The sequence below is a fragment of the Aptenodytes patagonicus genome, chromosome 3, assembly GCF_965638725.1.
Source record: "Aptenodytes patagonicus chromosome 3, bAptPat1.pri.cur, whole genome shotgun sequence".
In the NCBI taxonomy this organism is placed as follows: Eukaryota; Metazoa; Chordata; class Aves; order Sphenisciformes; family Spheniscidae; genus Aptenodytes; species Aptenodytes patagonicus.
The window spans coordinates 90,337,321-90,362,949 of NC_134951.1; the positions used below are offsets into that span (position 1 = coordinate 90,337,321).

At 40.8% G+C, this 25,629-nt stretch overlaps 1 protein-coding gene across 3 annotated transcripts in view; it reads right to left on the reverse strand.

Annotated features, from left to right (window-relative positions):
- PLD5 (phospholipase D family member 5) overlaps positions 1-25,629 on the reverse strand; it is a 207,167-nt gene that overhangs the window by 31,740 nt on the left and 149,798 nt on the right. For 2 of the 3 annotated variants that reach the window (XM_076334200.1, XM_076334201.1), the window contains exon 5: positions 15,026-15,153. In XM_076334200.1, the coding sequence (XP_076190315.1) occupies positions 15,026-15,153 (128 nt within the window). Of the gene's footprint in view, positions 1-15,025; positions 15,154-19,692; positions 19,830-25,629 lie in introns of those variants that run through there. The other variant, XM_076334202.1, reaches the window with a different exon arrangement.

A 25,629-nucleotide genomic window follows, 5' to 3' on the forward strand; every position in this document is an offset into this window, starting at 1 on the left:
TAGGAATCCAAGCAGTTTAGGCAGGTAAGGTAACTTAGCGGAACAGTACACAGGCGGCCCCAGGACAATGGCTGTTTCAGAAATCCACGCTCGCTCTTTGTCCCATTCTTCTGAGTAGCCACCTTAGATATTTGCAGGGTTTCTGGCTGCTTCAACATGGAAGCAATGTCTCCTGTAAAGATGTGGTCCTGGTATATGCTCCTAGGAAGAAAACTTGGAATTAAATTAATACATCATATTTGTGCCTCCTGACCCTAACAGTAAAATTGGGAACACATTGATTCATGCTTCCTTAATTCCCTCTTTCTGCTAAAGCACTATGTTGCACGTACAGGTAAAGGTCATTTGGCTCATCTGAAAAGCCTCTTTGTACTTGGTGAAGTAGTGAATTCAGCTGAGGTGTCAGCTGGCTGCTACTGCATGAACAAATAGTAATAATGCATGCTATGGCTATATCATCGTGAGAAAAAGGAATATGAATCTATTTATTGCATAAGGTCACGACCTGGGTGTTATCTCCTATCTCAACTCACAGCAGATGCTGCCCCTGTGGATGTAAAAATTGTTTATTTCTAAATAATGTGTAACACCTCTTGTGCAAGAAACAGAAGTATTGTGTGCCAAAGATGTCAGAGGTTTAATACACTAATAAAAGTCAGCATAGCTCTTACATAAGTTCACACTGAACAGAACAAAGAGGAAAAAACCCACATAAAACAAGCATGAGACAACTTTAAGGCTTGATGCCATTTCCATCTGCAATATTGGGTAATCATCACTTTAACTTTATAGGAAAAGGAAAGAAATATCTGAAAAGATACCTGAAAACATGTTATTCCAATTCAGGATTAACACTAACTTCCAGTCTTAAAACTAGAAGATCAAATTTATTTCTCACAATTTCTGTTTGAGTTCTTTGTTACAGCACATACGGAGTTGAAAGTAATAAAATGTAAGTCACAAAGATGATAAAAGATGTTTTCAATACATTTAAGCAGAACATACATCATGAAACTGTAGTATATGTTTATGGTGTGTATATATATGGCATATGTAGGTTCTGTACCTATGCTGCAGATCTACTTACAAAATGATTTGCTACCCAATCACAGAAATCTACCATACCATTAAATTTGAAATAAATGCCTAATAAATCATTATACTGATTAGAAAAACTTGACTGTCCAATACAGGGATTCTCATGACTTCTGCAATTTTCTGAAGATACACCTCACATTTCTGTTGGCATGCGCTGCCTGCCCAATACATCTCCCTCAAGCAAGGATTAATAGTTTGCCACTGAGCAGTTCCAGGCAAACGTCAATGATTTCATTGTTTTGGTGACTGCTGTTTACTTAGCAAAGTTAAGAAAGGTGACTGCATGAGGACTTCCAAACTAGGCCTTGATGCTTATGACGACAATATCAAAATCTGAAAAAGTTTAGCGATGCCATTAATTCTGCACATTCATATGGAAGGAATGCTTTGTCAGAATCTGTTTTGTTCTGCTTGATGACTTATGGATATAGAAAGATGAGATTTTATACTGAACTGTAGAACCATTATTCTTTTCGTAGAATGACTGAAATGATTGTCCTGCCTTGCCCTGACTCATGGAGATTTATGGCATGGTATTTCAGCCTGATTTACTGTGTGTCTTTTTCACAGGACAGTACTAAATCCAGTTTTCCATGAAAGGATTCAACTATTAAAGTGGGAGGTGGCTGGGCTGCTGCATTTGGGAACCTTTTGGAGTTGAGGCAGTTCTGAATGAAGGTATTTATCTAGAAGGGAACTATTGTCTGTGCAATATCAAAGTGTGTGTGCGTGGGTGGAACCACATATTGGGAATACACTTTCATGATTATTTTAATGTTGTTATTTTAATTGTTTAGTTGAACAAGACTGATCTGATGGTGTATGCTAATAACTAAATCCCTCTGAGAGGAATCTGCCTCCATTCATTAACATCACCGACCAAGATTAGTTGCCAGCAAGTTCTTGCGGGAGATGACAGAACAGACTGTGGTGCATTAGCGCCCCTTCAGAGATTCAGCTGGGTTTTAATGAACAAGTTCTCCTTCAGCACAACATAAATCACATTTTTGGGAAAGTGGTGGATTTACTGCCTTTCTCACATCCATGTAAGTTTACTGATCATTTAAGACTCTACCGCCAGCTGCTGAGCCAGATGCTGGAACGCCTGGATCAGACTGTATGGCCTGTATCTAGGACAAACAAAATGATTAACAGTTGGACTCGATGATCTGAGGGGTCTTTTCAAACCTAAATGATTCTATGATTGTAAAAGGCCACCCTGGTCTTAAGAGCTCTGACTCTGCAGGCACCTTAGCTGCTGACCTCCAGCAGTAGGCTCTGGCACAGAAGTGCAGCACAAACACTTTTGCCCCATCCGTGTGACCTGGCTTGGACTTGAGAACAGCAGTGGGCAGGACAGGTAGGTGCTGACAGGTCAAGTTCTGCTGCCCCCACTTTGTGCAGGCTGTCTGCAAGCCAGCTCTGGTGAAGAAACCAGAAAACCATTCTAGCACAGCACCTGCATTAATACACATTGCTATCTCAGCGCGTCTTACTATTTCAGGGTTTCTTCATGAACACAACACAAATGAAACTGCAGGACTTCAGTGCAAGTGGTTGGAGGATCTATAAATTCAAATCGAGCCCTTCTGCTTTACTGATCACTGCAGAGAGGCCTTATAGAGGTGTGCCTGGAAACCACTCATCACTGTGACCAGTGCCTTTTTTTTAATTTCTTTTTTTTAAAGGCAAGGCAACTGACTAATGCACTATTTTTGACGCAGTTTCTGGGAGATCCTTCCAAACAGTTTTTGCAGATTTCTGTAGCTTAACTCTTAGGCCACTGAGTCTTATCTGTAGGCCATGGACTCATGCAAGCACATTGCACCAGTGCTGTCTATTCACCACACTGCCTGCCTGTTTGCTTCAAGATAGGAGTAGGGGTCTTTAAAGCTGTCTCTAGTTTTGCATGCACTTGTATGGATGATTTTTCTATCCTCTGTGCAGTGGGGTACAGTGTGTGTTCTGCCACTAAATTCCCACATGCCTCCAGTTCCCTAAACACTTCTAGAACCCATCCAAAACTCTCAAGTCTGATAATCCTAATGCACTGATATTATTTGTCAAGTATCTGAGGGACCACTTATAAACCAGAACCAGATGCACTCTCTTTGCAACATCTTCTATGACTCTTAACTATTTTAAGATGTAGTGATGGCATGGCAAGTATTAAAAAGCAAGCAAACAATTATGAGGTTAGTTTTACTGGAGAAAGAACTTTCTCTTTTCCTTTGGATTGTGGAGATCCAACTACCTGAATATTCCATGCTGCTTTGGAAAGAACTTAGTTTATCTGATCAAACTGGATATTCCATCATTTTGCTCTGCAGGTTTATTATTTATTGATTTACAATTTATTATTGATTACTGCAACAGCAGGTAAACCTGTTCTACAGAACTTTCAGAGCAACTGAAAAAAAAAATGTTGAGAAGAAAATAGATCTGTAATTTTAGAGGTCAGAGACAGAATAATGAGCATAGTCCTACAGTCAACAAAAATCAAATAAAAATATTCAGCAAGCTGTATTTTGCCCTCTCTTACACTAAATACAAACACATAATGCGGATGATGCATGTGAGAATGGAGCACAACAGTGGGAGAAGTACGATAAGCAGGAATAGCTTCCTAGCACCTCAGGGCTGGGGGTCGGCTCTGCATCTAGAGAAACTAGCCAAGCTGGGGAGGCACGAGAAGTCTTTTTGGCTCCAAGCGCAATGTGAATATACAGCCCCATGCTGTTTTCAATCACTAGATCACAAAACCAGAAGCCCACAGGAGTAAGGAGGAACCAAGACCACCACCAGACAGTAACAGAAGTACATGCAGAACACAAGCGTAGCAACCAGATCACCCGTGTTCCGGTCCGGCTTTAACCAGCCCTCTGTTAGCAGTGCACAGCAATGCTAGCAAGAGACAAACAGCCCGTTTGCTTCACTGAGATTCATTTGTAAATACTGGATGGTCAGATAATAAATATCAAGCAGAGTAAGCCTAATGGGCAATGCTGACTGTCCTGATTTACTGGGTGAACAGAGAAAAAGTGGCCTGTCTCAGTTAAAGAATAAAACAAAACATCAGACTTCCAAAAATACAAACTTTACACCATGATAAATGCATACTGTGAGTTCTGCACATTTCCAAGAGCAATGCATCTTTCCCCATCACCACCACCACAAAAAAAAAAAAAAAAAAAGAGGAAAGAAAAAAGAAAAGCTGCTATTTTGGAGATAGGCAACAGTCATCAAACTGCTCTAGATTTGGTCAAAGATGGAGACCTTAGCTAAAAGCTCTTAGTGAAAATAATAAATATATTTTCAGCCTGTCTTTTGAAGGACAAGCTGTAATAGCATCACAGCAGAGTTTTGACAACCCAACTAGCTTTCTACGCAGCAAGAAATAAAACCACAAAAAAGGTATTTAATTGCCAATACAGCTCTGTAATATCTACTTAGACCTGTTTTCTTCACATCTTGACTCATTCACCTATGCTTGAAGATCTGGGTTGCACTTTTGTGTTATCTTTATAACATTAGATAGTTCTGAAAATAATCCCATTGAAATAAATCAGATTAGCAGCATGAGTTTTTTTTAAGGATGGGATCACATGGCTAACAATATATCAAAACTTTTTAGAAGCAGAGATTTTCTGTTGCATATAAGAGATATTATTTAACACAGAAATATGAATTTAGATAGAATATATTGGTATTATGTTGCACGTACTTTCAGTCTAACATTTACCCATCCGAGCTTGATTTAACCTTGGTGGATGACGAAGTTGGAAGAGCCTTGTTTCATGTCATAGGACACTTGAGACTGTGCTCAATTTACTAATAGCAATATGATACTGAACACCACTGGGACAGTAAGAAAATTAAGCAAATTATTAGAAGAAGCAAATTATTAGAAGAAAATGGCAAGGATTGGCAACGGTCTAACGTGCACATTAGGGACATAACTGTAGTTCATACTAGAAGAACATTATATCAAATGGAAACTCTCAATGTAACTTTTGCTTGAGTGAAAAGATGTAATTCCATTAACTGTCAGACAAAGTATCTTATCTCAAAAGGACCAGATGCACCATTACATAACTTCAAGAGACTCATTTAGATAAAAGTTCAAAAAAATGACTGACTGATTACAGCGTGCTTTTTGCTCTATCCAGTTCTGTAAAGATAGGATGCAGCTGTCATTAACAGAAATTGCAGATGTGCAGATCCTGTCTCAGTGATCAGTTTGGAGAGCTGGCTCCACAATAGGAAGATTTTGGGGAAACTGGAAACAAATGAGATCATCATGATGTAGTTTGAGGTATATAGAAGTCCAGTATTTATTACTTTTTTTTTTTTTTTTTTTTTACAGGAGGACAATTTTGATCACACAAATAAATAGAAACTACAGTTTTCAAGGATATATTTTGAGGAAACGATCATTCCCCTTTCCCTGAGAGAGATACAAAAAAGAAGCACGGCTTGCATTTGCTCCTGGCAGCGTTCCAGAGCTTCCTGAATTTTGGGAAAGTTTTGATTTGGATCTGTAGCCCCAGAAATGGAGACCAAGAGAAGAAGGAGTAATCCCAAGATGAGTTTCGTCACTAAGTGCTGCCTTCGAGCTGTGATTCTGCCACATGTTTCCTCAATGTAACTGGGATGAGACTTTTGAGTAAAGAACCACGTGGATTGCTTCCAATTGCTTTTACCCCCCACAAGCAAAGAGTTGCTCCTCCAGGATTCCTACAATCTCAAATTGCCCCAAAACTGCCCTTTTAGATGTAGCTCTCAATAGCTGAGATACCATATTCATCTCCCAATTTTTGTCATGTCAGAGTACAAAGAAAAAGAGGTTAGGTTTTATCAGTCTATTTGTCACAGAAGGCAAGAGGAGGAGAAGGTAGCAGAGAAGAATTCTAACTGCTGCTATTGTATCCTCTTTTCTATGTTACAAGGAGGAGAGTCTGAACAACTAAATTGAAACCCCCAGGATCTCTCAATCCAGTTCTGTCCTGTCTCCGGTGGTAACAGGAAAGACACGCAGCAACATTCCCAGTGCTCCTGCAGCTGTCATGCTGCAAGCCTTCCTATAGCTGAGTCCAAAAAACTAATTCATATTAAAATAAATAAAATATTGACTTGCCAGTTTTCACTTAAAATTGACACACACAAAAAGTATATCTTTTGACCAACTGGGTTTTTTTGGCTTGTTTTCTTTTCTTTCTTTTTCCTAATAACTATAGGGTTCTTGATTTCAGAAAATTCAGAATCCAATATACTTTCACTGTAAGTATGCACTAGATTATTCGTTTATCATAAAAAGCATAACGTTGCTTATCTACTGTATCTACAGATGCTTAATAAACCTTTTTTGAATAATTAATACTCATAGCTCTCAACATCTCACACAGCTAATTTGACTGTTGATTCAACTGAACCGTTAAGAGAATAAATGGTCTGTATTGGGACCGGTACTGTTTAATATCTTCATCAATGACACAGACAGTGGGATCGAGTGCACCCTCAGCAAGCTTGCAGATGACACCAAGCTGAGTGGTGCGGTCGACACGCCAGAGGGACGGGATGCCATCCAGAGGGACCTGGACAAGCTCGAGAAGTGGGCCTGTGTGAACCTCGTGAGGTTCAACAAGGCCAAGTGCAAGGCCCTGCACCTGGGTCAGGGCAAGCCCCGGTATCAATGCAGGCTGGGGGATGAAGGGATTGAGAGCAGCCCTGCCAAGAAGGACTTGGGGGTACTGGTGGATGAAAAGCTGGACATGAGCTGGCAATGTGCGCTCGCAGCCCAGAAGGCCAACCGTATATCCTGGGCTGCATCAAAAGAAGCGTGGCCAGCAGGTCAAGGGAGGTGATTCTGCCCCTCTACTCTGCTCTGGCGAGACCCCACCTGGAGTACTGCGTCCAGCTCTGGAGCCCTCAGCATAAGACAGACACGGACCTGTTGGAGTGGGTCCAGAGGAGGGCCACGAAAATGATCAGGGGGATGGAACACCTCTCCTATGAAGAAAGGCTGAGAGAGTTGGGGTTGTTCAGCCTGGAGAAGAGAAGGCTCTGGGGAGACCTCATTGCAGCCTATCAGTACTTAAAGGGGGCTTACAAAAAAGATGGCAGCAAACTTTTTAGCAGGGCCTGTTGCGACAGGACAAGGGGGAATGGCTTTAAACTCAAGGGGGGTACATTTAGACTAGATATAAGGAAGACATTTTTTATGCTGAGGGTGGTGAAACGCTGGCACAGGTTGCCCAGAGAGGTGGTGGATGCCCCATCCCTGGAAACCTTCAAGGTCAGGTTGGACGGGGCTCTGAGCAACCTGCTCTAGTTGAAGATGTCCCTGCCCACGGCAGGGCGGGTTGAACTAGATGACCTTTAGAGGTCCCTTCCAACCCAAACTATTCTATGATTCTATAAATGAATAGGGCAACTTATTTCTTATTCTTCAAATGTAATTGATAATTCATGATTGCTAGAATTTTCACGTACTGTAGGAGTCAATCCTAAAGAGACATAAGTATGCTTTACATAATAATAAAAGAAGTAGTCCATAAAGGGTTTCTCATTCACGCACTGTCACACGTCTGTCTTACTCCAGTATTTTGGCCCTCCTGTATATTTATTTAACAACTAGGGTGCACAGAGTAAAAACCTAACTCAGATAAAACAGGTCACTGTTTCCAACCCGATAAACAGTGTTGGGACAGCTTATCTAATTTTCTAATTACCTTAAATTATTTAGATACAATCAGCAGTTTCTAACTCATAACAACAAGAGAGTAAGAGGAGGATGGAGAGGAAACTGCCTGAAGAGGAAATACTGTTGTTTAGTAGTCCTGTCAGATACCCAACTGTCACACGAGACACTTCAGAAGTGCTCCAAGGCACTGCTGAGCGTCAGCAAGAACAAATCATTGATCCTTTGCAACAGAGATAATTGGATAAACTTCTGCTATTCAAAACATTGCCCGAACTCATTTCATGAAAGAAGCAAGGTCAAAAAATTCTACTCATAAGACCAAGCCTAATTTACCAAGAATGAATATGTCTTCATAAATAAATACATAGGTGAAGACATCAGGTATTATTTTTCCAGTCCTCCTTCTGATGGATTTTTAAGATGAAGAGAAATCAAATGCCTTTCTGAAGTCTTCTTTTGTATTGGTGAAACAAATTGCACAAGGAATCCAACAGAGACATAAGTGGGAAAATGAGAGCAAGTTCACATGGTTGGGTTATTTTGTCCTTAAAAAAAGTATTTTTACAGCCTGGTTGTTTTTTTGTCCTTAAAAAAAATTACATTTTACAGCCTAGTTGTTTTCTTGTCCTTAAAAAATTACATCTTACAGCCATTCAAACTGGTCTGAATTTAAAACAATCAGAAGAATGAACAATCCAGAAAATATATGGACTTAAGAGGCATCTTAAAAAGAAAAATCCTCTGCTAGCAGTTTTTACACAGCTAACTAAGAGAGAAAATCATGGCTCTGCATAGCAACTTTTCCTCGACGTCAGCTGAGCCAAAATTTAAGTAGGACTTTTAGAGATAATGCTTTTAAGATGTCACAGGCAAGATAGAGTAAATGACTACCCACAGGGGATCTGGATATTGGGGTTTGTTTAAGAACCAACAAGATGAGAGCTTTTGCAACTACCTGATTATCTTTCACGCCTTCCATCCATACCTTCCTGCATCCCTGCAGGGAGGTGGCTGCTGGCCTGGGATGCTAGGGCAGAAAGTTGGGTCCATCATTGCTGCGTGGCTGCTCACCGTTACCTGTCCCAGGCATCGCCAGCCAGTGTCCCCGGTGCATTCCCTGGCTTCCATCTCCTCACAGCTCCCTGATCTCCAGGATCTCCCCCACTTTCGGGATCTTTCCTCCAGCCAGGAACTTCACCTTCTTCTTTTCAGGCCCTCTTCTTTTTTCCAAGACCATTTCTTTCCGGCACTCCTTATTTTCTGGCATGCCAAGACTCACTTTTCACCCAGTCTAAACAGTTTCCATGCATAAGCACAAGGTGTGAGCAGCCTCCTAACTGGTGGTTCTGTCTCATGTCTCTTCAGTAACTGGAGGACTCTGGACGTGCCACTTTCTTTTAGTCCAGGAGTTTACAATCAGACTCTACCAATTACAGGGAGCAAGCAGCAGGCTTCTGCTTGAGAGCTCGAACGTTCAAATTTGGACACTAACCTCCACACATACACCCAACTACTTGCTACCTGTTAGTATTCATGATTTAAGCTACTTTTCTCCCCACAGGAGTATTTAATATTAGCCTGGTTCCACTTCCACTGAAGACAATTGGATTAATTTTACTTGTTTCACTAATTTTCAGTAATAGAATTTTCCAAGGGCTGACTATTCATTGCACAGAAACGTATTTTTCTGAAGTGGTTCAACTAATCCATTACAGTTGTTTGCCCACTGGATTCAATTACTCATGTGTGAATAAAACTTTTCCAAAAATGTTGTTAACATGAAGAGCTCCAGAAGTGTCTCCTGTGCTGATTAAACGTTCTATCTATACTACAAACATCATGCTCCTTAACAGAATTAAGGACCTAAACGCGTATTCAAGCTTTGCTGGAACTACTGAAGGGAGTCATGGAACAAAAGAAATATATAACGCTTTTTGTTAGCTCTTGCTCTGCATTAATATTATGGATTATAACAATTTTGATATAACCAATTTCTTTTATTTAAGTACATTAATAATATGCTAACTGGTCAAGGAACTAGAAACTAGAATACAGCACCACAGCCACCTCGACTGTTATTAGTTCAAACCACAGACAAAAATTAATCAGTGTATGTACCTAATTCTAGGCATGTTTGAGTGAATCCTTTTTCAGCCAAACAATTTAACATAGATGCACGTATTTTGCTGAATAAAAACAGACTTCAACATGTTGTTATCTTAAATATATACTTAAGTAGGTTGCACAGCTATGGCCCAAAGATATTGCTTGGCTTGTTCGATGGTTACAAGACTAAATTCTTAGCAGGCGAGAGCCTGGGAACTCTGGGAAAATACTTTATCAATTGCATCCGTTACTGAATGCATGTCAGTGAAGTGGAAGATGTGTCCTGGTTCCGGCTGGGATAGAGTTAATTTTCTCCCGAGTAGCTGGTCCAGTGCTGTGTTCTGGGTTTAGGATGAGAACAATGTTGATAACACACCGATGTTTTAGTTGTTGCTACGTGGTGCTCACACTAGTCAAGGACTTGTCAGCTTCCCGCACTCTACCAACTGAGAAGGCTGGAGGTGCACAAGGAGCTGGGAGGGGGCACAGCCAGGACAGCTGACCCAAACTGGCCACAGGGACATTCCATACCATGTGACGTCATGCTCAGTACATAAACTGGGGGAAAGCTGGCCAGGGCGGGGGGGGGGGGCGACTGCTGTTCGGGGACTGGCTGGGCATCGGTCGGCGGGTGGTGAGCAATTTCACAGTGCATCATTTGCTTTGTATATTCTTTTATCAATATTATTATTTTCCCTTCCTTTTCTGTCCTATTAAACTGTCTTTATCTCAACCCACAAATTTTACTTTTTTTTCTCCCCAGATTCTCTCCCCCATCCCACTGTGGGGGGGGAGGGAATGAGCGAATGGCTGTGTGGTGTTTAGCTGCCTGCCGGGTTAAACCACAACAAGATGGAAGTTGTACATCTGATCACATAGATCTCCTATATGAAGTAAAAAGTTCAAAATGTGATTTAAAATTTTATCTTCATCATTTTCCTCTGCTAGTACCGCCCCCATCATATTTTGAAGGCAGAATGGCACCACAAAGAACAAGAAACCATCTCTCCAGAAGTCTTTCATCAAGCTGGTAAACCAGAAAGACTTGTTTATACAGTTTTTGCACCATTTTATCAGTTTACAAAAACTTACCAGAAAGAAACTAGATTGGTAGAAAGATTATTTCACTGATAAAATTTTACACAGCTTACTATATCTAAGGAAGTGGTACCTAAGAAAGTGGTAAAACTCTGGCTGTTCATAACCCAGAATTTTCAACAAGTTATGTAATTGGGCAGTATCTGCCTTATATTGCTAACAACAGAAAAAGTCGCATCCCTGACAAAATCTAGACCTATTCGAAGAAAAGATCAAAATATTTCACTATGAACGAAAGAAAAAAAAAATCTAATTTTTGTAAAATCTTTTTTTCAGGGAGTCTAAACAGTATTTTTCATTTGCTTGTGGGGTTTGATTTCAGACTGAAGCAGATAGCTGGCATAGATGATTTCAGTCAAAATTATTAGAGTTTTGGAAAACTTGCAACACACCTGAAACACAGTTTTACTTGAAAAGTAATGATCAAAGTTGGTAATAGACTCTGCTGTCAGCCTTGCCCATAATTTCTAAGCTGAGACTCTGGCAAGTATTAAAACTTCGACAAGCAAAGGCACAAGGCTATATGAACTTTAAAGGTTATTCCCCACGTAATATATGCAGCATACAAAAATCTCTCCCTGATGCAGAAAATTTACTTTTAAAGGAAATACTAGTATTGCTTCTTGTCAGTGCTGGCAAGTCAAGAAAATGGCAACAAAACTCAGTAAGGCTCATATGAGATTGATTTCTAGTGTCCAGCTTATAAATGTAGAGAAGAATTCTTCACAAAGGTTATAAAAGCAAAGCTGACACCTTTGGACATGCAAGTCCTGATGTTTTCTGAGGAGCTGTTAAAAGTTAAATTACTATTTCAGCTTTAGACTCAGGCTCCCAAGAGAAGAAGGATGTTAACAGATTTTTTTTTTTTTTTAATCCACCTCCCCGCCCTCAAAGAGACAAAATAGCGATAAAATCCAGTTACATCTACCACAGTAACCTTGCATAAATATTCTCTAGCGTGCTGAGCTGCTATATGTTAAATTCTCTGTACTGCTATGTCACAGCAGCTTTTCTACATCTTTAGGCTCCTAGCAAGCAAGCGGTAGGAAGGCTCTGGGACTATAGACCAGGGTGAAATACTGTAGAGACCACGTCTCTACAGGTGCAACTGCCGCACCAGTGAAGCGGGTGCTCCTATATGAATCATGCAGTGCACTGGCCTGAATGTATGCAAAGGTTCAGTACAGAGGAAGCAATAGACATGCACATAGAATATACAGGGGAAGGCATGTGAAAAGATATCACAATGATGCAGTGTTAAAATCTTAAGCTTTTCATTGCATTTTAGATATTATTAGATGCGAAACTGGATGCACTCACATAATTTACACTGAAACTGTGCTGCTGAATAATGAGATGTTGTTAACTACAAGGTGACTGACTCACATTGGATGTTTTGTTTGAGCGAGAAGACAACTGCTGTGCTTGATAGGCCGAAGTACCATATGTTTCTAGAATAGCAGAAACCTACTTTATTCTGTGGTTTGCTGTCAAGGTCTAGTAATACTGGCCGAAGTGGTTTGCTGATTCAATAACCACAGTTCCGTTACGTCGGATGAGCTTTTAAAGAGACCATATGTGACTAATCAGCAGCCCAGCCTACCTTTTCACGGTCCTTTCCCTGCAGGTAAACCAGGCTGTAACGGGAAACGTGCAGTGACATCTGCAGCGAGTTCCCTGCCTCCCGCTGCAAAACTGCAGAAGACCTACCCCGCTACTGCAGGCAGAGCAAGTGCAAGGGCATGGGTTTGGACAGGCCTGGCACTATCTGCTCTGCTATTTCCTCAGTTCCTTACTCATTTAGGTTGCTTTGAGAGCAGAGGAGAGTAACCTGATCCCTCATTTACAGCTACACTGGGACTCTAATAATGAGAACCCGTGGGAGATGTGTTTCCCCAGTGAGGGCTCGGCTCACCATTGGTTTAGGTCCCATGCGTGTGCAAAGCATTTTCCTTGAGGAAAGCACTCAGAATAAAATGACAGCGTTCTGTGCTTATTTTGCCTCTTATGTGGAAAGAAAAGTTCAAGACATTATTATTTTAGAACTGCATACCAGATCTCTTTGATAGTTGCCCTGATTTATGAACCTGTAACTCTGGGGTAATGGAACTGGATACTCATATCTGATTTCAACAGGAGCCAAGCATCTAATTTCCTTAGGCTCTTCTGAAACCCCAGCGTACATTTCTCAACTAATTGAAAGCAGATTCTCTTTAACTGCAATTCAGAGAGATTTCTTTTTGCTCTGTGCAAATATTCTTCTGAGCTTCATCTGATCACTACATATAAAAATATACTGTTATACGACCATAAGATGAAAAAAAATGTCCAAATACATGCAGAAAAGAGAGTGATAAAATTAACAGTGAGGAATCCTATTTGAAACACTGGCCCACAAAGAACTGGCACCAAAGTTTAACGTAGGTATGTTACAAGAGTTAAGATTTACTTCAGTATTAGAAGACCAAACCTATAAGGAGTTGTAGCATCTATTATGAAGATCATAAACACAATCATTAACTATAATAATCTGTGTAGTAGATGTGCTTCTTTTCTCCACATTTATTATTTTCACCCGGTACTCAAAACCCCAATTAGAAGAGGCTTCAAAGCTAAACTATTTATAAGCTAAATAGTTCTGTGAAGAGCTATTTTGTTATTACATACGAACAGTTTAGCTCATGAGGCACAATGTATAAACATTCAATTTCTAAACTTTCCAAAAGCCCAAACTATATGTTCTTAGATTGACTAAAAATACAACATCCTCTTGGCCAAGACTTTCTCTGGTTTGCTAACAACATCCTCTTTTCTACCAGTTTTCCAGATTCCTTTGTAAACATTCAAAAAGTTAGCTTTTAAATAAATGAATACACATAGGAACAGCAAAAATGCGTTTATTCACTCTTTCTTTCCTAAAATGGTTGATTTGGTTTTATTCAGACTTTCAGTCTCTTAGCTCAAAACAAACCTTAAAAACATCAACACAACCAACACACACCTTCTTTACAAAATCGTTAGAACCTATGTTCAAAATTATTCATGTGTTTCTGAGATTCTGCTCATATTTAGAAAGTAAGCTTTTTTTACTGCAACTAATAACTACCTAGGACTGCTTCTTCCCCCCCCCCCCCCGCCCCGTTGTGCATTTCAGTTACTGAGATCTAAAAGTACAGCTTCCACTCCCTAAATACGATCAACAGCAGCCTCACACAGTCAGTGGTATGTAGCAAAAGTGAGCACGACAGCCATTAATAATCCTGAGACTGCTGCGGAAAGAAAAAAAGCTACAGATACCTACAAGAAGGCACATAAGCTGCATTACTGATGAATTACTTCTTCAAAATGGTTGTAGACTGTATAGAGTCCTCAGCGCTGGTTATTGGCAGAGGCCTTAGGGTACATCCTTCAACTCTCATGTTTAGGAGGAAACAAACTATGGAATTCTCTCTAATATGTACAACCTTCAAAAACATTATGCTATTTGACTTTCTGTACCAATAAATCTCTCCCTCCCCAAAGGTGGTGGGTATTTCAGGATAATACCCACTTTCCATTTGGAAGTCTTTCCAAATTTTGCTTTTCCTTATTTAAATGGCAGACCAGAGGGACTAGGTCATGCTCACGACATTACCACAGAGTTTCCATAGCGGTTTGTTTTCCAACAGGTTTCTCACTTTTTTTTTTTTTTTTAAATAAGTAAACTGGAACTTACAATCTTCAAACAACAAAATCATCACAGAAATCAATAAAGGCAATCAAATTTTAAAAAATTAATCCAAAGCATAACTGTTGAGGATAGCTATTCCAATGAAAAGAAATAAAATTTATAGTACTATACTTTTGCCAACACAGAAGAGTCATCAAAACCGTGGCAGCACAGTTTTTGATGCTGGCACTTTTGCCAGCAAACTATCAGAAAAAGAAAGCTATCCATCTCCATTTGCTGGCCTCAATACATTACTTTTTTTCCTCATTATACCCTCAAAGGGTATAGGATTACTTTTTCAATTGAATTACCTGTCCCAACGATCTCCAGTCTAGGCTGGCACTTCCAATGTACACGTGCTGTTTGTCAACAATCCAGAAAGATGACTGAAGCCGACCTTCATTGTATGCTGACATGTTCATATACAACACTTCAGCACCTAGAGATTTAAGGATAAAATAATAAATAGCATTGTTTAACATAACATAATTTACATTATTAAAAAAAGAAAACAACTTCACATTTCAGGGCGTCAGCTTCCAAAACTAGTGAGGGATGTAGTCAAACACACCATTAAGGTTTAAAATCAATGATAAAGAGTGTTACTGTCCCTCTGTTTAAGACCCTAATTAACATATATTCCAGAAAAGCAGGTATAGGGAACATTCCCATGCATTATACTGTTTACTTAATTTTCTTCCATTTTAGAACCAAATAGTTGCTATTTTTTTCCAGCACTGTATGCTCCTAAAAATAGTTTATTTTTAAAGGTCTATTCTGTAACTCAAACGTGCTACATATTATAATAATGACCTCTAAAATACGAACCCAATTACAGCCCCTTCCTGAAAAGCAGACTCTACTCCTTTGCCCTGTGCAATGGTTCGAGGAGGTAGCCTACGGTGGGCTGTCGCATGGAACAGACCCTGACAAGAGGAACACAGGTAGAGAATTAAGGAGTGAGGAAGTAAGCAAGGGCCTAAAGCATGCTGAAACTGCTCTTAATCCTCCTAATCTGTGACATTCAACCTACCACTTTGAACTCCACAGTTTTAATAAGGATTATAGGCCACCGAAATCAAAGGAGCTACTTGTCGGGTAAAAGCACGTTGGCTCCATCACGTGAGTAGGAATGTCTGAATTGGCCCCATCAGTATGTTCGCAGGACTAAATCCAGAACATACTTAATATCAGGTGAGTTTAGGGGACTTCTCACATCATTATTGTTCTTTCAGTGCTCCAGTGTTTGTAAGATTAGGTGATTAATCTGAATTAATCATTGCTGAAGGTAATTTAAAGTAACCATTCATCTTCACATTTTAGTCACGGCAATAACTGGGGAAGAGAAGTGACAGTAAACAGCAGTCTGGAAGGCAGTAATGGTACCAGCCATCTCCCATTAAATATTCATGGCATCTTCAATACCATGAATTCCAGTAATGGTTGGATATGAGTCACAACTTCAAAACAATTCCAGGATACCTAGAGAACTAAAATATATTTCTTTTCATCTAACTTCCTGTTTCTGACCTCCTAAGAAACACTTGACTTGCAATTTTAAGCAACAGTTACCAGTGCTAAATATTTCTTTTTTATGATGAAAACTGTAATTCTCACCTGAACAAATGATTCTAGAAGTTCAGACATCAAGAAAAGGAGAAAAATCAGCTAAGGTGCCACTTTTCATGAAGCACCAAACATGCAACATAGGATTTTGAGCAAGTTACAGAATTTGGTTCATTGTACAATTACATTTGCTGCAACCCAGTTACCTTTCCAATTTTTTCTAGTTATCACCCATCCACATTCATCTATGCTTAGAAACAAAGGTATTTTCCAATTTTCCTTGGAATGTGTTGCTGCTGACTTTCAATCTATGCATTAAGGAGCAGAACTGTGCTAATTAATGATACTGTGTGTGAAATGGAAATAAAATCAGAAAACACTATAGCAGGTGTTAAATGGTTTAAATTGTTTTCTGATGAATAAACAAAACAAAAGCGACTCCTCCTACTAGCTAAGGAAAACAGTTGCGTAAGACATTAAACTTCTAGCTACTTAGCTGAAAACTGTTTAAAATCAAGTTTAACATAGCAGTTTGCCTTGATCATATTTTCTTTCCACACATCCCATTTGCAACATTAAATAGCAGTATGAATTTAACACCCACAACACACCTACATCAAATAGGTTATAAATGAAATGTTAGGATTTTTGTATAGGAAAGGTAAAACAGTCGGAAGCAACAATGAGCTTCCTTCTCATAACTGAGAGCCTAAAAATAAACACAGTTTTAAAACATTTTTTAAATAGCCAATGCCAAACAAAAATGCTGATTGCCAAAGTTACAACAGGAGACTTTTTAACCAGTAATACTAACGTTAAAAATAGCAGACATTGTCAGTAACCTGACACAAAATTCAAAAGTTGTAAAACACCAGGATTTGTGGGCGTGGGCAGTTTAGACATGGGCATAAACAGTGGGATGGACTATCACTCTAAAATATAATCTAGGCTTCAATTACCAAAATAGCGAACATAGCAGTGCAGGAGATACTGCTATCACACGTACCATTAAAATCAAAACCTGGAACCCAATTTCTTTTCCTTCTGGAAACAGCCAACTCATAAGGCTGAGGAAACAGTATCTCCAAGTTAATTAAAAAAAAGTCATGTGTTGCAAACACCAGCTGCTGTGCAGCCTATTAATGAGCCCTAACTTTTGATGAAAGGAAACATGCATCAGTATTGATAATTGCCTCTGTTCCAGAAGCCCTTGAGATGTTTTGTTAAAACAGGCTTATCAGGCCTTCCACACAATCCATCATCCCTAGTGTGGTCCAGGTCCCATAAGGAAATTAAATTGGACTGATCAATATGTGAAGCCATAACAGAACCCTTTATCATGCTGCAGTCTCAATTACACAAAGCTGTGGGTCTACTGAGTTAAACCAGAAGGCAGAATTTGTAGGCTTGATTGCTGATATAGATGCCAGATTCTTAAAAAATAGATCTAATGATTTTGTTTCACTGAAGATTAAACTGCAGGGCGAGATCTTAGAGAAAACCAGCGCTGTCACTTAAAACTCAAGTGGATTTGCCTGTCCCATAAAATTGTGCATTGTAAAGGCTGGGCCAGATTGCCCTCTTTCTGTAGGAACAAAGACCACTGTAGGCATCAAAGCATGCTTTAAGTAACAGACATTTCTCTAGGTATTTTGTTTTTTAGGTAGGGAGGTTTTGCACTCTGTAGAAGGGAGATGACTGATGCAGTCTGGGATGCACAGAGGGGACCCTGCCCTTGAGAGCCTAGACCTTCTCCATGTGATGGGAACACAGCCCCTGGGAGGTGCCACGCTGCCACTCAGCCTCTTGCTTTGTCTCATAATGGAGGAAGAAAACAGAAGAGACAATAGTAGTATTGCAGAAAGACTGAATTTTTATCCATTTCCAAACGAAATCCAATTCCCAAAGTAATCCCAAAGAAGAAGGATGGCACAAGCAAGTGCCATTTACCATTTCTAGCATTGCAACCTCCTGTTTGGTCTAGCTGCCTGCTCGCAGGTACTCCACTAATGATGTCATGAAGGCCACAGGGCAAGCTTGACTTCAAGAACAGGAGCTTAAGGCTAGGACCTTTTCTACAGATTTGAGCCAAAACACTCTAAGCAGTTAGCGGGAGACTTTAATCAAGAGCTCATCACATATTTGCTCTATCATGAAAAACTGTGTGTCATCGAGAAGCGCATCTTGGGGCAGCTGTGTTGCAGCATATGCTAGCTGTGGATTTTACTGCTGCTCAAGCAAGGTCACTAGGTGGCTACAGACTGGGAGACTCTTCTTCGTGGGAGACTGCAGGAAGCCGGGGCCAGCCTCCAGATCCAAGTTTATGCAGCAGTCTGGAGAAGGTGCACCAGGAGGCTTTGGATCCAACGCCTGTGAGCAGTCTAGGATATTACCAGGTTGTCCTGGTACAGAGGCAACATCACTGAGCCAAATCACCTCTCTGGTGGATATGGTAAATCATTTTTGTAAAGAAGACCCAGAAAGAGCAACTGTTTAGGCTGCTATTATCACAGCTGCCTTGAAAGCAAACATGCAAATTCTGCCTGCAACAGTTTTCAACAGCACCAGTTACAGGCTAAACTCACTCTGGAGTTAGCAAACATAACGCCCAAGAAACAGAAGCTGCATTTGCTTGTACCACGGCTAAAATTGGCCTTCTGTCTTCACAACTTTACTTTCACTATAGTGTTTTTAAAACCAGAAAGAAAGAAAAATAGGAAAGGGGAAGGATTTAAGGATTGAGAGGACAGCCAGACAGAGGTATCTGGGAAGTTGCAGCAACAGTGACGGGTGATTCACAACAGGCAGAGAATGATGAGAAAAGCACCAAGAGCCCTGACCTCATTAGCCCTGACAGTAGGAAAGTATGCTGCAGCAGAAAAAGGGTGAAGAGAAATGGAGATACACGATCTGATGGCACGTGTTGGGACTGTGCATCGTGCAGAGCCCCTGGAGAAAGGGTGGTGGAGCCAGGCTGGGCTCCGCTACCCCCTGCTAGGAATGGGAGAGGTGTAAAGGTGGAGGAGATGAACAGGGGCTTTTGAACGCCTCTCCTTCCCCATTTGGGGAAAACAGAGCTTGTCAAGCGCACACTGCAGAGGCACAGCAGGCAATGGAAGGGGGAACACATTGGCGTGGGGGGAGTTACACAGAGCTGTTGGTAGGATGGGGGAGAGGGGAGGTTGTAGAGGGATCACAATGGAGAAGGGGGAGCAGGATGCAAGGAAGCACTAGTATATGAAATGAGTTTGGCCAGTGAAAGCAACGCTGCTTACGGCGCTCTCATATATTTGCAGTTTGAAACTGACAAATGCTCCTGCACCACATCCAATCCACTGCCCATCTCCCCACCACCGTTCCCCACGTCACCACCAAGCTGGCGACAGCAGAACAGCTGCCCTCCTCCACTTACCCCATTCTTGCCGTCTCTTCACTCTCGTCATCACCATGTCCATACTCTTTGCTCACAGCACTGTTTTTTTTCTCTCTCCTAATTCTGTGTATTCCCAAGCAAATACTCCAAGTAATGAGACCTATAAAAAGGAGTCTGAGAACGCGAGCCATGGCCTCTGTTTCACCCCACTGCTGACAGTCACTTGGCACAGAGATACACGTTTTGACCTATACCTTTTGGAGGGTGGCCTCAAGCCAGAGTTAAGAGCAGACTTAAGTAGTCCATACCATGAACCTGAGAGCTCACAAGCATATGTACACTTGAGCACAGCTGGTGCTTGACCAGCCTGTACAGCCTCTCTGGGAGGCTACCACACGGGTGGGAGGTGGCATGTGTGGCGCTTGCCATTGTGCCATAGACCTGCTGTATTCTTTCAGCTAAGCTGAATCTTCAGGGCAGTATAGAGGCAGTTAATCATCATGTGCTAATTCAGAAAGATCAACAAAAGATCTTTTATTACCCCTAGATCCCAAACTTATTTTTTAAAATACAGTTTGCTCACTAGGAAATATGAATGTGTACACATATAGATATATAAAGTGAATGTCTCCTTCCCTACATTTTGCAACAGACACTTTAATTTTATTTATTTGCTTTCAATTACAAGCCTTAGCACAAAGTACACCCATGAATAAAAATAATTTTTATTCTACTGAGACAAAAATCCAGAGCTTTCCATACCCTACTCACAAGGGGCAGAGCAGCTGCCTCATACTGGGCAGACGCAAGTGACCCAAGCAGAGGATCATCTCCCCAGGAATTTTCATGCTTTTTTCTCGACTGATGGCAAGAAGTCTGGAGTTGTTCCAGAAGCCCCATTAGCGTGACCTGTCAGCACTCAGAGGAGGACAAGTACAAAAGCAGAGGAATACACAACTTGACAACAAAGTTATTTTTACTACGTCTCTGAATGATTAAAAGACAAACTAGACTATTTAGTATTTCTGTGCTCTTTATGGAATATTGGATTTGAAATGCAATTTAAGTCTGCCTGGCCCCAGAAGCATTAATGGTTCAGATTTATTTTAAAGAGCGAACACTCAAGGACTTTTAGGGAAATCTCTGATGGTTACACCTTAACTTTGAATCAGCTTGTTTGTTTACATTGCCCTCTGCTCCTCTCCGCCCCCCTTTTTAAAAACTACCAGGACTGAGTCCTGCCACTCTGGGATTACGTGCTATTCATCAGTCTAAGCCTATAGTAATTTAAAAAAACAAAACAAAACAGCACAGCATACAATAAAAACCTTGCTGTCTTTTCTTTAGCAGCTCCATATGCAACTGCCACACACACAAAAAATGAAATCATAGTTACTCAAAGAAATTATGTTCTAGTACAAGCTCAAGCAATCCCCAGAAAGCCTTCGCAATACAATTTACATTCACACCACCTTGGCCTGCCTTGAACTGTAGCACTCAAACTACCTGCATGACAAATATGTCTTCTTTATGAATAGAATTCCCACTCACTCCCAATGCACAATCAGCCATAAACTATGTGCACACGCAGCTTCTCAAAACACCACCAGCCCTCAAAGTTAATGCTGCCTGTTGTAAAATAAGGCTCTTTCTGATGTAGATATTTTTCATGAAAAATTACTGTAATGCTTACTGCCTTATTTTACAGGATCTGAGGTCACTGATACAAAGAGAATTTTGAGGAAATCAGTGCACAGGAGAGGAATCTGTGACTGCAGCTCCATATGCCCCTCTGGTCCTGCCTGCAGCAGCCACTGGAATTGCAATGGATGGGTTCACACACTCAGGGCTGCGGCGTGGGTGGTTCAGGGAAAACACACAGAAAACACTCTCTGCCCCCTGTGTGCTGCCATCACTCATCTCCACTGGCATGCTCCCCAGCCAGCTCACGTGTCCAGGCCTGGCTGGAGCTTGGAGGAAAGGCTGCTACAAGAGACCTTCCCTGAGCAGACGGGCTGCAGTCAAGGATCTCCCTGCGGAGTTGAGGGTGTGAGAAGAGAGAGGTCTCCATCGCTGCCAGCTGACTTCCCAGCCCCCTCTCCAGGCACTGAGCCAGCTTCTTGCCTGGTTCCTTTCCCTCCCCAGCAGACTGTAACATGCTGTCAGGCTCTGTCCTGCATGATCAGGGAGAACAAATATCCTCTACACTCACCATTGGTTTTTTGCTTTGTTTTTCACTCATTCAGTGGATTAAAATAATTTCCGCGAGGCAACACAGCCCCAGAAACTGCTCTATCCACACAGCTGAGGAAGCCAAGAGTTGAGTGTGGGGACAGGAGAGAGCAGGAAGAAAAAGAAATAGTGAGAAATGAGCATTACAGAACCCAGCTCTCTGACTGAAAACAAAGTATTACAGAGTTACAACTGGCGTGGTTAAAAAAAAAAAACCCGTAATAAAGGCATGAACAGATCTCATTTTCAGCAGCCCTTCTCCTTCCCTCCATCACCTCCTCAGCTGTGCCCAAGTAGCTTTTTTGGGGTCCAACGAATGAACTGGATCAGAAAATGGATCCAGGTTAAAATCAAATAATAAAATGGTTGTTTCAAATGTAGAACAATTCACTAGTCCAGCTCACCACGTGGCAGTAAAAAATTTTTCCGACACGGCTGAAGGAACAGTGCAAGTGTGGGAACAAGTGGCTTGTGGCTGGGTGCAACAAGACACAGGAACTGCTTATGCCAGTGCTGCCATTTAAAGGTAGGCCCACATAATTGCAGCCTCAGTTCCTCTCAAAATCAGGCCTCTCAGAAATTCCAGGTGGCAAGCCCCAGTATTTGTTTACCTTTCATCTTGCATAACCATTTGCCTCGCGCAAACAAAGCAGGTAGGAGGGCAATGCTGGCATTTGCTTGGGATGACATTTCCCACGCGCTTACACAGGGGTCCACAGTGACACAGAAGATCCAGAAAAGACCTGTCAGGGGATCCTCGTGTGTGCAGAGTTTGCTCACTGGATGCAGGATGGCAAGATTCTTGAGAACAAAGGAAAGGTCAGAATTAATTTCTCTCAATTGCTTGTTTAACTTCAACGACATCTTGGGAGCTAGTTAGTTCCCAAGGTAACATTTATCTAAATATGCCCTTACAGTGGCTTTGAAGATGTCAAATGTTGGCCTGTGTTACTAGTCCAAGTAATCAAAATACTGATTTCTCAGCTAAGTACCCTAAGTGTTACAGCTCTCACCCATGTGAACGCATTTTGCGCTGCCTGCTGGGCCCTTTTGATTTACTCAGCAGAAAAAATGAACATATAACCAAAACACTTCCCACCCCATGTCACAGGAGAGATGAAAGAGAGGCCTGACAATATTTCTTTGTAATAATTACCCATCCAGCTACACATAATTTCTGATTCACTGACAAAAAGCCAAAGGTCCATCTTAATTGCAGGGTGGACAAACCATAACAAATACAACAGCATAGAGATAAAAGGTCTCCTCTATGGAATAGATACAGCACAGGCACACTCTATTTGAGCTTCCCTGCGACTAGCAGGTAGCTCAGTTAATGAATCACGTGTGGGCATGTTCATTTAGACTGCAAACAAGGAAGACAGTCATACAACTGCAGACTTCTGGTCCTTCCAAAGATGGAAATCCAGTGTCCCGGTTTCGGCTGGGATAGAGTTAATTTTCTTCCTAGTAGCTGGTACAGTGCTGTGTTCTGGGTTTAGGATGAGAATAATGTTGATAACACACCCATGTTTTAGTTGTTGCTAGGTAGTGCTTACACTAGTCAAGGACTTTTCAGCTTCCCGTGCTCTACCAACTGAGAAGGCTGGAGGTGCACAAGGAGCTGGGAGGGGGCACAGCCAGGACAGCTGACCCAAACTGGCCACAGGGACATTCCATACCATGTGACGTCATGCTCAGTATATAAAGCTGGGGGAAAGGTGGCCGGGGCGGGGGCGCAACCGCTGTTCGGGGACTGGCTGGGCATCGGTCGGCAGTTGGTGAGCAATTGCATCGTGCATCACTTGCTTTGTATATTCTTTTATCATTATTGTTATTACTATTATTTTGTTTCAATTATTAAACTGTTTTTATCTCAACCCAGGAGTTTTCTCACTTTTACTCTTTCGATTCTCTCCCCCATCCCACCGGGGGGGAGTGAGCAAGTGGCTGTGGGGTGATCAGTTGCCGACTGAGGTTAAACCACAACATCCAGTTTCCAGAGCAAACTTACGGCTTTCTCATTTTCACCCAGAAGACAGAGTGCTTCCATAAATCCATAAAGCACTGAGATTCCATAAGGAAAACCACAAAAATGCAGTGCAGCCCATGTTAAAAAAACACAGTATTTAAAAACAGGATTTGACGCCTGATACCCCTTTCTCTAATGCAAAATATATAACAACATGATTTTTAAAAGTAAATTATCATTGTCAATTCCATGGGGTTTTATTATTTGCACTGTAACAGTTCTTTCCTTTCTTTCCACTTCTTTTTCTTAAACCGTGCGGTGTGTACTTGTCTGTTTATTTAAGATTTTTAATTGTTACTGTAGAATTTTACATTCTACATTTTCCACTGGAAAATGTCTATTCTATTCTTAACAAAGACACATCCATGTCACCACAGCCTTGGGAGGCACATGCTGCCACCCAGCAGATATTTGATAAGCAAGTACCCCACAAATGCAAGCAGCCAACACTACAGTTCTTTACATGGAATAAGCCAGGAAAGCAGACATGCTTCAACTCTACGCTTGCCTACCTGGATTTGGCCTCTGAAGTCAGTGATTTCTGTACTGTATCTGCTATAGAAACCCTTACTGCTTGGGACAAAGTTTAGGACTTCCATTTTAGACTATCTTTAAAAACAGAAAAGTTAAATTGAGTCTGTGCACAAGAATTTAGTGTAACTTAAAAAGATCCAAACAGCTTTTCCTTTCCCTCTAATAATTTTATTGAAAGTAGCAAACATTTCATGCCTCTTTTAACAGGTTTTGCTGCTTGATGCAGCAAACATGAAAGAAATCCTCATTTTGCACTGACTTGACTCTGACATCAGTATTTTTCAATCATATTTTTACTTCTTTTTGAGCTATTTAAGGTATTTCATATCAATAGTCACAGATTATTTTGAATAAAACTTTGAATAATGAGAGCACTGATGATCAGTTCAATTCTTTCCCCTTAGCAGAAGTCATCATTCCTCTAAATAGCATTTTCTGAGTATAAATGTTTTGTGAGTCTGATGATTCATTAGAGCCTGTAAAATAACTAGTGTACAACAAAGTTTGATAGAATATTTAAAAAAAAAATTTCCACATCTTTTTTTGCCCTTCATTATTGGAGAGCAGGCTGCTCATTTACTAGATGAAGCTATAAAAGGAATTGCTTTAGAGATTGGGAAAAGTAATTTTCTTAGTTGATTCAGGCGACAAAGCATTTTACCACTTAAAGGAAGACTATAATAGTATCAGTAAAAGCATTAGTAAAGTTGGATTGTGGCTTGCTTTCTTTGCCTAATTATAATTGCATGTGTTTTTACTATAAAAGAAAGTTATTTTAAATATAATAGAGAGCTTAGTAAACTCACACACTGCTCACCCCACCCCCCTTCAGAGACGCTTCTCTTTATTTGGATTAGCATTATGAAGCACTAGATTTGTTTATATACTTCCTAGATGGAACATCCAAGAATTCAGGGACATTTTTTCGTCTTCACACATGAGGAATTAGAATCACAACCTTCTATGAATGAACAAGGCTAAATCCCTACCAAAAAATGCAGCAACTATTTATCCCTCTCTATCTAACTTATCAACATGATTTCATTCTGATATTTATATATTCTAAAACCATCAGTATTGGCAACAGTCACTTCTAAATGTGCTGACTAGCAATAGCAACACTTGTGCAATCATTCCCAAAATGTGGTTCTTGGACATCTGTAGCTCTGCTTTGGGTT